Source organism: Leucoraja erinacea, chromosome 5, assembly GCF_028641065.1.
Source record: "Leucoraja erinacea ecotype New England chromosome 5, Leri_hhj_1, whole genome shotgun sequence".
Lineage (NCBI taxonomy): Eukaryota > Metazoa > Chordata > Chondrichthyes > Rajiformes > Rajidae > Leucoraja > Leucoraja erinaceus.
The window spans coordinates 21,505,687-21,523,316 of NC_073381.1; the positions used below are offsets into that span (position 1 = coordinate 21,505,687).

Below are 17,630 nucleotides of genomic sequence, written 5' to 3' on the forward strand. Positions count from 1 at the left end.
CCCTCATCTCCTTCCGAAAAGAACGGCCTTTGATTCTGGAGCTATGTCCTCTAGTCCTGGCCTCTCCCACTATTGATTGCTGGGGGGGGGTGGCTGAAACCTGTCAGGCTTTGTCCTACCTCTCCTCTTTCTCAGCTTTCTATCCCTCTCCCCCTCTACAACCGTCTGAGGAAGGGTCCCCACCTGAAACGTCACCTATCCACGTTCTCCAGGGATGCAGCCTGACACGCTGAATTATTCCAGCACTTTGTGTCCTTTTGTGCATTAACCAGCATTTGCAGTTCTATGTTTTTTACAAGGAGACGGAACCACGGCCTCAATCTGTGCAATGCTGCAATACGGTCAAATCCCACAACACAGTCACGGAGAACATGCAAACTCCAAGCAGGCGGAATGAAACATCCGGTCTCTGGAACTGTGTGGCAGCGGCTCCTCTACCTGTGTCACTGTGCCACCCCACACAACTTTCCTTGCCCTTTTCCTGCTTTGTTGCCACAACCTCAGCTTCCACCAGCAAGTGGAGCTCTTACACCAAAGATGTGGCTGCAGAGATGGTGAATCCTCAACAAATATGTGTTAAATGTCAACTATCTAATAAATTAATGGACATGTACTGGCCTGGACGAGGTCAGGAAAAGGCCAGACGCCAGGCGGGTTCAAACAGTAGTCTTTTAATCCCTACAGCTAGAGTACACCACACACACACACACCTCGAGAGCACTAAAACCAGGGTCGTCTGGAAACCCTGTGGCAGACCCATGCCCCTGTCCCTCAACCGGCGAGGGGGCTGATCCAAGGAGTAGCCTACCCCCCAGGGACCCGCCACAGACATGCGTTGAACAGGACAGCATAGTAACAAGCCCTTCAGCCCGCAATGTCTGTGCCGAACCCGATGATAACATAAACTAATCTCACCAGCCTGCACATGATCCATATCCCTCAATTTCCTGCATATCCAAGTGCCTATCTAAAAGCCTCTGAAGCACCACTATTTTATCTGCCTCCACCACCATCCCTGGCGGCGTAATCCAGACACCCGCCACCCGCTGTGTGGAAAGGTTTGCCCCGGCACATCTCCGTTAAACTTTGCCCTTTTCATCTTAAACCTATGCCCTGTAGTGTTTGACATTTTCACCCTAGGAAAAAGCTTCTGACAGTCCACCTTGATTTATGCCTCTCATAACATTATGTACTTCTATCATGTCTCCCCTCAACTTCCGGTGCACAAGAGAAAACAATCAAGAGTCCAGAGTGTTTTATTGTCATGTGTCCCAGATAGAACAATGAAATTCTTACTTGCTGCAGCACAACAGAATATGTGAACATAGTACATAAATGAGAGGAACAAAATGTTCAGTGTATATATATCTACACATACACACATACTCAAAAAACAAACAATTATAGTGCAATAATAGTAATTGTAGTTCAGAGCTTATTTGTCGTTGTGTTTAATAGCCTGATGGCTGAAGGGAAGCAGCTGTTCCTGAACCTGGACGTTACAGTTTTCAGGCTCCTGTACCTTCTTCCCGATGGCAATGGTGAAATGAGTGTGTGGCCAGGATGGTGTGGGTCTCTGATGATGCTGGCTGCCTTTTTGAGGCAGCAACTCCAATAAATCCCTTCAATGGTAGGGAGGTCAGAGTCGGTGATGGATTGGGCACTCACAACTTTTCGCAGTGTTTTCCGCTCCTGGACGTTCAAGTTGCCGAACCAGGCCATGATGCAACTAAGTCTGTCCACCCACTCCTCGTAGCTAATAGCCCCTAATCTATATATAAATGGCATATATATATAGGCAGCAACCATTCCAATGGTTCAACGGCTTAATGCTGCTTTTAATGTCACACGTGCAAAATGCAAACACAGAGTGAAGTTCTTTTCTTACAAACAGTCCAGTAGAGTATTGCAATAACCAAGCACATCCCCAATGAGCAAGTGTACAGAAATAATGTACTGATCCCGCATTCAAGAGGCGACATGTTTTTCCGCCATTTTCACAGACCAGTTCTAGTTGTTATGAACATTGCCCGCACCACGCAAGCCCCAGGCTGCTGCGGGCCTCCAGCCATTGCCTTCCGTGGATGTGCGGATCGAGCAGCGAACCGACGACCCTCTCCTCGCCCGCCCATCTTTGCTCCCCGGGGTCGCCTCCTGCAGCCGACCTCTTGGGCACAGTAGGCTAGACCCCGGTTTCCTCTCCTCTCTGAGCGGCATTACCCCCCCATCATTGCATCGCATGCGGCATCATCACCGGCTCCATCCCCCCAGAAGGACATTATTGCCATAGAGGGAGTGCAGAGACGGTTCACCAGACTGATTCCTGGGATGTCAGGACTGTCATATGAAGAAAGACTGGATAGACTTGGTTTATACTCTCTAGAATTTAGGAGATTGAGAGGGGATCTTATTGAAACTTACAAAATTCTTAAGGGGTTGGACAGGCTAGATGCAGGAAGATTGTTCCCGATGTTGGGGAAGTCCAGGACAAGGGGTCACAGCTTAAGGATAAGGGGGAAACCCTTTAAAACCGAGATGAGAAGAACTTTTTTCACACAGAGAGTGGTGAAATCTCTGGAACTCTCTGCCACAGAGGGTAGTTGAGGCCAGTTCATTGGCTATATTTAAGAGGGAGTTAGATGTGGCCCTTGTGGCTAAGGGGATCAGGGGGTATGGAGAGAAGGCAGGTACGGGATACTGAGTTGGATGATCAGCCATGATCATATTGAATGGTGGTGCAGGCTCGAAGGGCCGAATGGCCTACTCCTGCACCTAATTTCTTATGTTTCTATGTTTTCTATGTCTCTGCGCTTCGGGAGGACGAGCAGGGGTCGGATCGACAGGTTCCCCTTTCCAGACCTCGCCATCCACCGGGTCCCTTATAACAACTATAATTTTTCGATTCCACATTTTGTAATGATTGATTTATGACTTTATTTTATAAGATTTGACATTAAAATCCCAGTCATGAGTTTTACCAAGTTTCGGACAGCACACTTCAATGGTGCATTTATTTGCGATGAGAACGGGGTTAAGGGAGCTGGTGGTAAAGTGTGCCATCTAGTGTCCCCTCGTAGAACTGCAGCTAGAATGGAGGAGGAAGTCCCTGCCTTCCCACAGTCACAATGGCACACGTCAGTCAATTGGGAACAATTTAGAAGCCCCAGCCCACCTATGCTTCGCTGAGTCCGCAGAGAGAACAACAGGCAGGGTGTGCTCTCCAAGGTCCTTTTGTTCTGTAATAATTTGTTGAATATCTCTGCCTTTTGCTCACCGAAATGAATGCAAAATGAAAGAAAGAATGAGAACAATATCAACCAATTTTACAGCCCATTTTACAGCCCATTAGCGTCACGGAGCTAACCTTTCAACCTTAGTACGAGGGTAACGTTGGGGCACTGACCAGCCTCTGTCTCACTTGTACAACACTAGATAGGGCTCTTAAAAATAGCGGAGTCAGAGGATATGGGGAGAAGGCAGGAACGGGGTACTGATTGGAGATGATCAGCCATGATCACATTGAATGGCGGTGCTGGCTCGAAGGGCCGAATGGCCGACTCCTGCACCTATTGTCTTTTGCTTATTGTCTAACACCTAGCCAATAAGCAAAAGACAATAGGTGCAGGAGTAGGCCATTCGGCCCTTCGAGCATTTAACAGGTGATGTTATGCAGATGGACCCTGAGATGGTGCTGTTCAGTGGCTTGGTTTGGCATCACAAGTTCCCATCCAGTACATGGAGGTGGGAGCAAGAGTAGAGATCCCATTGGGGCTACACATCCTCAGGGAGGACATGAAATGGGTCGTTACGGAGGAATAAAGCGGGACAGGTAGATAAGGTGGTTTTTAGGGGATGTTGGACTCTAAGAGTTAAGGCATGAAACCAGGGACAAGAGGGCACTGAGGTGGAATGCTGTGAGTTGCAATATGAACTCAAATTCAAGTTCAAGTGAGTTTATTGTCATGTGTCCCTGATAGGACAATGAAATTCTTGCTTTGCTTCAGCACACAGAACATAGTAGGGATTTACTACAAAACAGATCAGTGTGTCCATATACCATAATATAAATATATACACACATGAATAAATAAACTGATAAAGTGCAAATAACAGATAATGTGTTATTAATAATCAGAGTTTTGTCCGAGCCAGGTTTAATAGCCTGATGGCTGTAGGGAAGTAGGTATTCCTGGTTGTTGCAGTCTTCAGGCTCCTGTACTTTCTACCTGAAGGTAGCAGGGAGATGAGTGTGCGGCCAGGATGGTGTGGGTCTTTGATGATACTGCCAGCCTTTTTGAGGCAGCGACTGCAATAAATCCCCTTGATGGAAGGAAGGTCAGAGCCGATGATGGACTGGGCAGTGTTTACTACTGTTTGTACTGCACTGCCTGATGCAAGTCCAATGAAAAGTTTCACATTCTGGGAGTGTATAACCCGTCTGAAAAAAGTGGAGTTAGCTGGCATGTGGTGAAAGTGAAGGGGAGGGTAGCAGGTTGTCCAGGTAATTCGGTGTCACCATGGTCACGAGGTTTCAGCAGCTCCCACCTATTGTATGCATTCTCTGATTCTTGTCATTCCATCTATTAATATCAGAGGAGGAATTTTATTTTCTGTCACCGTGAACTTTAAGGACGTGATGCACGTCCAAAATATTGTCACCTATCACCACACACGGCCTCGGCTTTGCTCTTGCGATGCGGTGAGACATCCTCGGGTGGGTCTTTAATGTCACGGTCACCAGTCTCTAATGGCAGTGAAAGCGCTGGACTTCAGCGTGGTCACGTTCGCAAGCACCACATGCTCCGCGTTTTTGGAAACGTTGTAGTGGCAGATCTGCGTGGTCAGCGATTTGCGGCTCTCCGTGCTCGCCCGCCCCCTGCTGAGTGGCTCCTCGCTCCGACCGTCCCTCCGCTCAAAGCAGGAAAACGCCATTTTAAACTCTTCCCGGAATTTGCCTTCAAGAAAAAGAGCAGAACTCTCAATCAATTATAGTTTTGTTTGGTTTAGTTTATTATTGTCATCTGCACCGAGCAAGGTACGGTGAAAAGCTTTTGTTTGTGTCTCAATCCAGTCAAAGAAAAGACCGTACACAAATACAATCCACAGTGCACAGATAAAGGATAAAGGGTACAACATTTAGTGCAAGATGTAACATTAAGGTCTCCCTTCACACTTCTTCTCCAGTCTAACCAGGCACTAGTTTTTCAGACAGAATCACTCATTTGAGTGTTGGTGAATTTGTGGAAACAAAGAACTGCAAATGCTGGTTTACAAAAAACCCACCACAAAGTAGTGGAGTAACTCCATGGGTCAGGCAGCGTCTGTTCAGAAAGGTCGTGGCCCAAGACGTAGCCTATCCATGGAAGGGTCCCGACCCGGAATGTTACTTCCATAAGTGTCCCAATCCCAAATATCACCTTCAGAAGGGTCCTAACCTGAAATGTCACTTATCCATGGAAGGGATCCAAAATGTTACCTGTACATGCTTTGCAGAGTTGCTGCCTTGCTCACTGAGTTATTCCAGCACTTTGTATGTTTGGTTGGTGATTTGTATAGTTTCACCCCCTGCTGGATCCATGAAGATGCAAAGTTGGAACGTAATCAGTAGGATGTTGGCAAGGATTACCCCAAATATTCTGGACTTCCCACGTTGACACACTGTTTGGATCAATCTCCAACTCGTTGCCATTTAACCTCCAGCAATGCGGGCAGACTGCATGGAACATAACAGTTCCTCACCAAAGACTTTGCAACTGACCCATCCAATGTTTACGAGGCCCATTTAGGAATACAGGGAAGGAACAAGGAGATTTAATTAAGTTTAGTTTGGTTTATTATTGTCACGTGTACTGAGAAACAGTGAAAAGCGTCCTGTGTAGTCTTTTCTTTGACTGGATGGCACCCAAAAAAAACTTTTCACTGTACCTCGGTACACGTGACTATAATAAACTAAACTTAAAATAGACAAAACTATAGCTAAAACTAAACTCCAACTAAAGCTTTTGTTTGCATGCTTTCTGGTCAAGAAAAAGACTATGCATGAACACAATCAGGCCGTCTGTCCACAGTGTACAGATAAAGGATAAAGGGTACAACAATTATAGCAACGCAGTGGTAGAACTGCTGCCTTCCAGTGCCAGAGACCTGGATTTAATCCTGACCTCTGGTGCCGTCTGTATGGAGTTTATACGTTCTCCCTGTTATCTCGTGGGTTTTCTCTGGGTGCTCCAGTTTCCCCCCACTAACCAAAGACTTTGAGGATTGTAGATTAATTGGCTTCGGTAAAAAAATGTAAATTGTTCCTAGTGTGGAGGATAGTGCTGGTGTGCGGGGTGATCACTTGATGGCATGGTGGGCTGAAGGGCCTGTTTCCACGCTATATCTAAACTAAATTAAACAACAGATTTAGTGGCAAAGATATAACATTGAAGTCAAATAAAGTCTGATTAAAGAAAGTTCAAAGGTCTCCAGTGAGGTAGATGGGAGGTCCGGACTGCACTCTCTTTATGAAAATGTCTTATTACTTGTTTCTTTTTTTTCCCTCTTTTTTACATTTTTTTTTTTAATTAGAAGTAAGTACAATATTATGGTACCATAGGTACCTAGTATATATTGGCATGTTACAATTCATGTACAGCTTCTTCGTATTTTTATTTTAACAATAAAACGGAGACAGAGAAAGAATAGAAAAGAAATAGAAACGTGTGTGATATCAGAAAGTAAGAAAAAGGAAAATGAGGAAAGAAGGAGAATGAAGAGAAAAGAAGCAGAGGTAGAAAGCAGAAGAATAAAGGAGAGATAGATATTTGTTATTCTTGGCCACCATTCACCCAGTCCTGAAACGGATCGTTTCCATGTTTGTATTGCACCATATGCTTCCAAGAAATCGACAAATGGAGACCAAATCCTTAGTAATTGGTCTACTTTGTCTGTTAGGAGGAATCGTATTTCTTCAAGATGTAGAGTTTCCAACATGTTTGAAATCCACATCTTAAGCGTTGGTACCAATGTATTTTTCCAAAATGTCAATATAGGTTTTTTTGCCGTTATTAAACCATAATTAAAAAATGATTTTTGAAACTTATTCAATTTATTCTCGTCTTCCAGTAATGCAAATATAATCAATTCAGTGTTAGGGTCAAGTTTTATCTTAAGTAATTTTGTGAAAATTTCAAAGATTTCGCTCCAACATTTGTGTAATTTTATACAAGAATCAAAAGAGTGTGTTATAGTGGCATTCTGAAATAAACATTTATCACAAATGGGGGAAGTATTTGGGTAGAATTTGTGCAATCTAGTTTTCGAATAATAAATCTGTGTAGAATTTTAAATTGAATTAAATTATGTCTTGCATTAATCGAACATTTATGTATATGTATCAAGTGTTTTTCCCAAATTTCTTTCGGGATTTTTATCAGTGGGTTCTTGTTCCCATTCTTCTCTAAGTGCCTCTGTCTGTGGTAATTCTCTATTTAAGATACTATTGTATAAATATGATATTAATTTCCTTGATTCAGCCTTATTGTTCATTGCTTCTTCCAATGAGTCTAGAGTTAAAGTTTGGTATCCTTGTATATATTTTTTCAGGAAGTCACGGATCTAAAGATATTTAAAGTATTGGTCATTTTTCAGCTTGTAATTTGATTGTAATTGTTGAAATGATAACAAGTTTCCCATTTCGTACATATTACTTGTTTCAAGGCCTCCAAATCAATTTATTTTTCAACCTTACTTGTAACCTTGCTAAAATCTGACCCTGCTGATGGAGTGTAATGGGAATCAATCCTGGCTGCACATTAATATTCTCAGTGCTGTTCTCACCAGCAGTCAGTCTCATCTCCGGGATACAACACTAGGTGTTATTGAACTGGAACAGTCATCTTGGTCGAAGAGCCTGCTGGCTTTGAGCAACGTTGTTCAAATCCTGTGCTTATCTAGTTTGCATTGTCCGACAGCCTCCCTAAAGATAAACAAGTTCAAAAATTCTCTTCAACCTCTAAATACTTTTAGCAAATAACAGCAGGCAAAAGCACAGTTTTGTGTGTCTTTATCCTAGACGGTGTTGTTGGTTTGTCCCAATGGGTGAATTTTGTGCTCAGTTATCAGGTTTCTGAACTGTCCTTCCATATGCTAGGATACTGTCCAATTCATCCCTACCCCATTGCGTGCGTGGATAGGAAAGGTTAAGACTGTGACCAACACTGTATCTATGCCCCATGAGACTTTGTAAACCTCTATAAGGTCACCCCTCAGCCTCCTTCACTGCAGAGAAGTCCCAATCTGTCCAGCCTCCCCTCATCTTTCCAGCCTTCCAGTCCTGATAACATCCTCGTGAATCTCTTCTTCACCCTTTACTACACGCAGATTAATAACATTCTTCCCACAGTTGGGCAACTGTGCACAATACTCCATGTTTGGTGTCACCAATCAACTTGGATCGTTGTACAATGACCTGGTAAAGTTGTCCCATGAGTGTGATTGCCCATTCAGTGAATGTGTCAAAGCAACCTAAATTGATGTCATTTATCCTTAACAAACTGTTCATATGTCATCATTTCCATATTCCCCACTGCTCCACTGAAGCAATACTGATGAAGCCGGCACCATCTCTACACCTTCACTCCATTCGAAAAATGCTCCCTGCTGGTTTGCTAATGCTTGGGATACACAGAAGATCCCTGCACTGATGACTGGGAAGTGAATCAGATCCTAAAAGTGCATTCTCCACCACGACCACAGTGCAGCATCCTAAAGTGAAACCTCAGGGTGCTGGGGTAGCAGGCAGTAAGTCAGTCCTTCGTTTAAATCCGTCATTGCTACAGGGAGGTTGCACAGCAGTCGAGGTCACAACCCATGACCCATGCTGTTGCTACGCAACTCTTCTGGAGTACACGCGGTGAATGTCAGGTAAGCACTTACTATGGCTGCCAGTACGGACAGACTTCTTCTGTCCCAGCATCTGGATTCCACGCTGTCTGGTTTCACACTCACGGACCCCCACGCCGTCTATCCCCGCGGCCGGAGATGGGGGGGGGGGGGGGGGGGGGGGGGGGTGGATGCCGGTCGCGGGTGACTCCGGTGCAGGGCGCGTCCCCAACTCTGCTGCAGGCACGTGACGTTGCCTGGGTTTTCGTCTCCATGTGGCTGCCCGGAGGGCCCACGGCCTCGCTTCACCCGGCCCCGGGTGTGGGCACTGCCGACCCATAGCCGGTGACAGTGCAGCCACACAGTGGGAGGGTGGGCGGAGGGTGGGCGGAGGGCGTCTGTGGCTGTCCCGAGGGATGCGCTCCTTCAGCCGCTTGCACCTTGGTGCTCGGGCTCAGAAAGATACCAGAGCATTTGGTAACATCCTGCAAAAACACTTTGTGAAAGTGTGCGTTTCGTGCGTTAAACCGAAACAGCAACAAACTCATGTTTCTGTGCAAAGGAACTCATTATAATGAGAACAACACAAACTGCTGGAGAAATTCAATGTGTCGGGCAACATTTTTCAAGAACATGTATAGGTTTCGGGGCCGGACTCTTCTTCAGACCCAGACCCAGAGCCAGGGCAGCACAGTGGCGCTGGAATAGAGTTGTGGCCTTATAGCACCAGAGAGTGTAGGATAGTGCTCATAGTACAGGGTGATTGCTGGTTGGCATGAACTTGGTCGGGTGAAAGGCCTGTTTTCACGCTGTATCTCCAAAGTCTAAAGTCTAAATGAGTCCCAGTCCAAAATGTCACCTAACGTTCTCCAGAGATTCTGCCTGACCCGCTGAATTACTCCAGCATTTTGTGTCTTTCGTTGGCAAACCACCATCTGTAGCTCCTTGTTATTTCATTACAATGAGGCATCTTTTCTCTTTCCTGTACTTCCTTCAAACCTGAAAATGCACCTGCAACCACGGCGACTGCCAAATAGTTCATTAACTGCTTCAAATTTGGAAACATGCCACGTTACCGAAGAACATAGTTATTTCTTAAGCACTTGTTCAAACAATGGTGCAAACAATTTAAACTTAATTACAAATCTATGTTTGAAAGTGAATTCAGTTATAGAGGTAACACAAGCCAAAGAATTATGATAAGGAACTTACCACTCAAAAAATTATAAATGATAGGATTAGCTGCACTGTTGGCATAGACCAGCCAATGTGAGAAGGTGAACAATGCATAGAGTGTTGCCCTGTCATTAATATTGTCGAAAGTCCCAAACACTCTGTGGAATGTGGAAACAAAAGGCAGAATCAGTTGCGGAGTTCACATTACAGGGACAGACCACAAATTTAATTTGAAAGGCAAAGAGAATTCTAGAAACACTGGCGGTACATCGTACAAAGCTGCTGCCTCACAGCATCAGGGACACAAGTTCAATCCTGACCTCGTGTGTTGTCAGATTGGATTTTCACTTTCTAACTGTGCCCACGTGGGTTTCCACCAGGTGCTCCAGTTTCCTCACACATCCCAAAACATGCGAATTTGTAGGTTAACTGGCCTCTACGAAATTGCTGCTAGTATGTTGGGAGTGAATAAGAAAGTGGGATCGAACGAGTGCGAATGGGTGAAGGATGGTCAGCATGGACTTGGTGGGCTGAAAGGGCTGTTTCCATGCTGTATCTCTAAACTAAACAAAACCTCTAGCCTTTGTCCAGCCATCTGCTAATAAAACCCCCCCCCTCCCCCCCCCCCCCCCATACCTGTATCCACCTATCACTTGTCAGAATTTGTCCCGCTCTCACCTCTCTTTACCAACTTTCTTCCCTTCTTATGACAATCAGTCTAATGAAGGGTCCCGACCTGAAAGATCGCCTAACCATATTCTCCAGGGTTGATGCCTGAGCCGCTGAGTTACTCCAGACGTTTGTGTACTTTTTGGTAAATCAGTATCAGTGGTTCCTTGTGTCTGCCTCTTTCTTGCTGCAACATGTAGTGACAAGTATCTGGTTTATCATGGAATGCTTTTGGCAGATCACTCATGACTGGAGTGCGGTCCAGAAATGTCACCTACATTCTAGTTAAAGGGCCTGTCCCAAGAGCATGCGCCTGCATGCGGCAAGCGCGACCTAACGTGGTCGCTTGAGCCGTTCGGCCTCGCGGGGCCGGTCCCGCTTCGATCGCCGGAGCCGTATGGAGTTGTGCATAGCTGGTCCCGACATCGCACGGGGCTCCGAAAAACTGACCATGTTCAAAAATTTCCGCGCGACAACGGCCTGCTGGCCCGCAGCCGCCTCGACACCATACGCACCGCCTCGACGCCATACGCAGCGTCTTGACGCCGTACGAAGTGTCTTGACGCTGCGGACGCCCGGCGGACTTTGCTTGAACTTCATGTCATTCACTCGACCTCCACGCGGCCCCCGCTTCCGGTTTGGTCGCGCTTGCTGCATGCAGGTCGCATGCTCGTGGGACAGGCCCTTAAGTCGTAGTCACCTGGCCATGTTAGTCCTGAGGTCTGAATGCTTTTGATCAGGGTTTGATGCAAGAATTTGTAAATCTACCTTGACTTACACAAAATAAAGCACATCCCCAAAGCAATGATGAAACGCGAGATGAGATATGCCTCTCACACTCATGAATAAATACTTTTAACAGTCATCAAATGCTTTATTGGTTGCAATCTTTTGAAGAGAAAAATAATATGGAATCCGTGACAAAATGAATGTTAAATTTCCCATTAAAGCTTCCTTACAAACCTATTGTGCCATTTCCTGTTTTACAACTGTTTAATGCAAAGTTACATTTATTTAAGATAAGACCGGACATTATAAAATTAATGTCACATTTCATGCTGTTTATAAACTCTGTTGAACAAGGGAGATAATTAAAAAGCGATTAGTACCAAGGCTTTCTTTCGCTTGCATACTAATCTAAATATAATTGAATTATTTCACTTACAAAGCCAATAAAAGATTGGTGGCACAATAGATGACAGATGCTCGAATCAGCGGGAGCTGCTGGAAGAACTCAGCGAGTCAGGCAGCATCTGCGGAGGGAATGGACACTTGAAGTTTCAGATCGGGACCCTTCATCTACTTCACCTAAAGGGTCTCGACCACGATGACACAATGGTAGAATTGCTGCCCTACAGCGCCAGAGACCTGAGTTTGAGCCTGACTACGGGTGCTTGTCTGTGCGGACTTTGCACATTCTCCCCTAGACCTACGTGGATTTTCTCCTGTTCCCTCCCACACTTCTAAGATGTGCAGGTTTGTAGCTTAATTGTCTTGGTAAAATTGAGTATTGTGCCTAGTGTGTTAGTGTGCGGGGATCGCTGGTCGGTGCGGACTCGGTGGGCCGAAGGGCCTGTTTTCGCACAGTATTTCTAAATTAAACTAAACTAAATTAAAATGTCAACTGCCCATTTCTCCATAGATGCTGCCTGACCCTCTGAGTTCCTCCAACAGCTCTCCTTTTTTTGCTATAAACACTGGACCATTAGACTTAATTATGTAGCTGACATCCACCTGAAAATGACTACAGTTTAGTACTTTCAATCATTCATGTCCATTCCTGATTTACACTTTGATCAGCGTTGCATTATTTTTATGGAACAAATACTGGTGAGATGTCCCATGCCTCAAATTCCTGAAATCCTTTCATATGAACACCTATTCCTCAACAGAATTCACTGTTCTTCTTGAGGTTGTGATGAAGATCCACTTGATAATTCCCTCATGGTCTATTAATGGCAGCAAAATACCAGCAGCAGTCAATTTCAGCCGAAATCAGCTGTCAACGCTCCTGATTAATGTCACCTTATAATCTCCTTTATTTTCAATTGACCCTTGCAAATATTAGCAACTTCACTTTCATTAAACAAGCTTTTGGTCACATTGCCAAGGTGTTTTTTGAAACAATACCAAATGCATTTCTCTGAAGAAGGGTCCTGATCCGAAACGTCACCAACCCACATCCTCCAGAAATACTGCCTGACCCGCCGTGTTACTCCAGCACTTTGTGTTTTGTTTGTAAACTATCATCCGCAGTTCCATGTGTCTCCGAACACATTACTCTTAGTTAGTTAAATGTGATCATCTTCAAATAATACCTGGTTTGTGTAGATGTTTCATATTCATTATACATATGCACTGTGTCAGGCCCTATCTGGATGTACACTGAGTGAGAATGAATAAAGTTCCAACAATCCGCTATCTGATTGTTCAGAAATCCTGATGGCTCAGTAGCTGAGCGACCACGTTTAGTTTCCTGCACTTCCTTTTAATATCACTGGGACCCCTACACTTCATATATCTCACCAGGCCCATATGTTCCATGCTTCCCCTACAGCCCCGGTTTGCACGCTACTGGCAAACACACCGGGACCTCACATCCTGCGATCCTTGTACCTCACCACAGCTTGGTTTCCCATCACTCCATTTAAACTCATCGGGGTCCCCGTTTCCCAAACTCCCTACAAACCTACCCCGTTTTACTGGAAAATGTATTATCCCACTCGTTAACATCTTTTATAAAAAAAAGAATTAAAAGTGAGCTTGGTTTACTGAGTATTTAATAGTCTGTAAAATCAAGCCTTCTTGCACCACCATAGATAGCAGTGCTGCCTTACAGTGCCAGAGACCCAGGTTTGATCCTGATCTCAGGTCCTGTGTGGCTTGCACGTTCTCCTTGTGACCGTGTGGGTTTCCTCCGGGTGCTTTGGATTGTGGGTCAATTTGTACCTATAAATTGCCCCTAGTGTGTAGGGAGTGGATGAGAAAGTGGGATAACACCAGTGCGCACGGGTAATCGATGATCGGTGTGGACTCGGTGGGCCGCAGGACCTGTTTCCATGCTGCATCTCTAAGCTACACTGCAACAGTGCTCAAATTGGCATGGTATTTGCGTTCTCCTGAAAATGAATCCACTCACCTTTTCAGGATGTTTAGGACGCTGATTGGAAGGTAGCAAAGTGCAAAGAAAATCAGAACCACCACGAGCATGCTTGCTGTTTTTCTCCTCGCTTGGATCTGTTTGATTTCTGCCGCTACACCATGGGTTCTGGACCTGGATTGGTCTCTCCGACCTCGCTGCGAGGGGCACTGCAGGGCAAGGGGCTTCCAGTTCCTCTGTATGACCGAGAAAGTGCCGGGAATCTGCAATTTCAGTGAGAGATCTCCATGAGTGGCGGCTCTTTCATGAACCCAACAACAAGTTTCCCGTCAGTGGCGTTACCGTGAGCTCACCTGTTGGCACCAAAGCTTCCGAAATATTTGAAAGTAGGCCAAAACCATGAGACATAAAGGGCCCATGTACGTCACAATGAAAAAGCAGATATGATACACCTTGGCGTAAATATCATCTGGAACGGAACAGCAAAGCATTACCAAAACCATGCCTTAAAATGGAACACTACTGCAATCAGTGATTCTATTCAGAAAATAAGAGATTACAATAGTACTGATCCGTTTCATGGTTTTTACCTAACAGTTTACTTCCTCTGAGTGAATAAAACACCCAAGTGATACATTTATGAATAATTTATTCAACGACTGCACAAAATGAAACATAATATCGATCACTTATCTTAGTACTGTGTGAAAAATGTTAACAGAACATAACTCCGTTTTGACAATTTGGGACTTTTCATGAACTGCTGACTAAGCACGAGGACTTAGTTTCCAAAGGTGTTTTAATTTTGGTAAAATAAAAATTCCACTAGATGAAAGAATTACAGCTGCAGCTGTACAGTACAACACATGTTACAAGCTCCTAGTCCCATGAAGTCTGCTGAACATGATACCACTTTAAACTAAACCCTTCTACTTGCAAAACATCTATGTCCCTACCATCACCCATGGATTCCAAGCATCTTAATCTTCTGGATCAGTCTATCAGAAGGTGAAGAAGATTATACAAATTCCTTGTTCCTAATTCCCTAATTTTGTGTGGGCATTGCCCTTTACTTGTTTTGCCAGCCTCATAAAACGAACATCACCAATGCAGGTAGTTCTGATAGTTCCCAAACATCTCATGTTAGAGAAAATTATGTTATAAAGACAATGTGTTAAGGGCCTGTCCCACTTGGGTGTCATTTGTGCGGCGTCATTTTCGCGGCATCATTTACGCATCACGGCGCATGGTGCGCATGTGCGCGCCGCCCCATGGTTTTGGGATGTACAAAATCTTTGCGCGCCATCTGCGTGACGTGCAAATGACGCCCAAGTGGGACAGGCCCTTTAATTGGCAGAGCAATTAGGTCTAGAGAGTTTCAGGATCGCCACAGCAAAGTTAATTTCACCGCAGGATTTTCAAAAACATGACTTTTCAATGACAAATGTGTATTTTTGTTTCTGCAAGCAAAAAGATGCTAATGGCTGAATGCTACAGTGTTCAGTAGTGTGAATTGAAACAATCGCTTGTCAATGTCACCACCTCCCATGGTTAAATGAGCAGCTGTGTTCTTAAGAAACAATGGTCTCTGATTACTGATTACATGGAACCCATTTCCCCCCTATATTGTTTAAATTTAAGACAGATTTTTTCCTGCTTATCAATTTCTAAAGTAACTTTGAATTGAAGAGAGACACAAAAAACTGGAGTAACTCAGCGGGATAGGCAGCACCTCTGGAGAGAAGGAATGGGTGATGTTTCGGGTCGAGACCCTTCTTCAGACTTCAACTTTGAATTGATTCTCTAGTCCCTGATTAAAATTGTACATAATGCAAATAGTGTTCTCTAAATCTTTACTCACGTCTTACCTAGTTTGTGCTATGGAAACACATGTTATAGCAGAACTATCTGCACTAAAGAACGGTTCTCCCTAAACTTTCTAATCTTTCTTATTCAGACACTTTAATCATGTTGATTCTTATATTTCAATGTTTTTTTCACTTTCAGAATTCATTGTTTGTGCTTTCTGCTTTATTAATGTCTTTCCTACATTTATTTAACCATTTGTCTGTAGCTCAAGTTCTGTATAATTAAGTTAAAATAAAGCATGGCAGAATTAGTCTCACTAATGCACAACTGACGACTGGAGTGATCTGGTCAATCATTTGTGTTGAAGAATCTAATATCTGGACATAGACTTCAGTACAGAGAGATTAGGTGGGGGCGTATACAAGCAGATTGACCAGGAGGGCACATTGGCACATTAGAAGAATAATACTTCATGCTTATTAACAACCCTCAGTATACGTTTCAGTGCATCAATGGGCTTGGCAGAGAACAACTGTGGTAAATTCAGTGCACTGATGTGAGGGCAGATGCCACTGCAACCTTCCAATGCCAACCCCTCAGACATATGCATGTTGATACGTTGATTCGTCACAAGAATCAAATCGTAGACGAGCGTAAAATATTGATGGCTGCATTTGTAGGAAGGAACTCAGATGCTGGTTTAAACCGACATTAGACACAAAAAGCTGGAGTAATTCAGCGGGAACGAAGGAATGGGTGATTTTTCGGGTTGTGACCCTTCTGCAGTTGTCCGAAACGTCACCCATTCTTTTTCTCCACAGATGCTGCCTGTCCCGCTGATTTACTCCAGCTTTTTGTGTCTATCTGATGGCTGAATGATTTGTAATCTAGGGCAAGCAGGGAGGGAAGGGGAAGGGTGGTGATGAGGTTGGTGGGGCTGGTCAGTTGATGTTTAGTTTAGTTTAGTTTAGAGATACAGAACGGAAACAGGCCCTTCGGCCCACCTGGTCCGCGCCGACCAGCGACGCCTGCACATTAACACTATCCTACACCCACTAGGGACAATTTTTACATTTACCAAGCCAATTAACCTAACCTGTACGTCTTTGGAGTGTGGGAGGAAACCAAAGATCTCGGAGAAAACCCACGCAGGTCATGGGGAGAACGTACAAACTTCGTACAGACAGCACCCGTAGTCGGGATCGAACCCGGATCTCTGGCGCTGCATTCGCTGTAAGGCAGCAACTCTACTGCTGCGCCACCTTGCAGTGTGAATGGAGTGAAGATATATAAAGTGGATTAAGGAAGGATTAGTACAAAGATGGACTTTGTGGGCTCAAGGGCTTTGTTTCTGATAAAAAAAAGTAAAATGATTATCATGGCAGTCTGCATTTTTATGCTATTAATGATAAAATATGAGCTTTATTTCAGTAGAAATAGTATTTTACCTTTCCAATGTTCATCGCAGATGGTGAATAGAAGTGTTTTGTTGGCTAGTTCTGGCACCATGATGCTGCACTCCATGACGATTGCCTGGGGAATCATTAAGACAAGGGACACGATCCATATCATGACTATGTTGCTCCGTGCTCGCTTGGCCGTGCTCTTGAACATCAGTGGGTGACATATCGCATACCAGCGGTCCAGAGCGATGCAGCTGAGTGTCAGTACAGACACAGAAACCGCAACAGTCTGCAGCACACAAAACAAGGGTCATTACATCTCATCGCTTTAAACTTACTCCAGCATTTTTGTCTACCTTCTTTAAAGTCGTCATCTGTTAATGGCTTGAACAGGGCAAACATTTCAGGCACAGCTTTCCCTCAACTTTTCAAGTTGAGCCGAAGGGCCTGTTTCCATGCCGTATGACTCTATTACATTTTAGATGGATGTGGGCCAAACGGGGGCCGGTGGGACCATAGTAGATGGGGCTTCGTGGTCGGCACGGGCAAGTTAGGCCATAGGGCCTGTTTCCAGACTGTATTATAGTGGGTTATGGGCCAAATGTAGG

At 44.6% G+C, this 17,630-nt stretch overlaps 1 protein-coding gene across 1 annotated transcript in view; it reads right to left on the bottom strand.

Annotated features, from left to right (window-relative positions):
- Positions 1-3,654: 3,654 nt before the first annotated feature.
- hcrtr2 (hypocretin (orexin) receptor 2) overlaps positions 3,655-17,630 on the bottom strand; it is a 60,648-nt gene continuing 46,672 nt past the window's right edge. The window contains exons 3-7 of the mRNA XM_055635223.1: positions 17,068-17,311; positions 14,164-14,279; positions 13,850-14,073; positions 10,078-10,199; positions 3,655-4,955 (exon numbers count right to left, since the gene is read on the bottom strand). Of these exons, the coding sequence (XP_055491198.1) occupies positions 4,735-4,955; positions 10,078-10,199; positions 13,850-14,073; positions 14,164-14,279; positions 17,068-17,311 (927 nt within the window). The 3' untranslated portion in view covers positions 3,655-4,734. The remainder of the gene's footprint in view (positions 4,956-10,077; positions 10,200-13,849; positions 14,074-14,163; positions 14,280-17,067; positions 17,312-17,630) is intronic.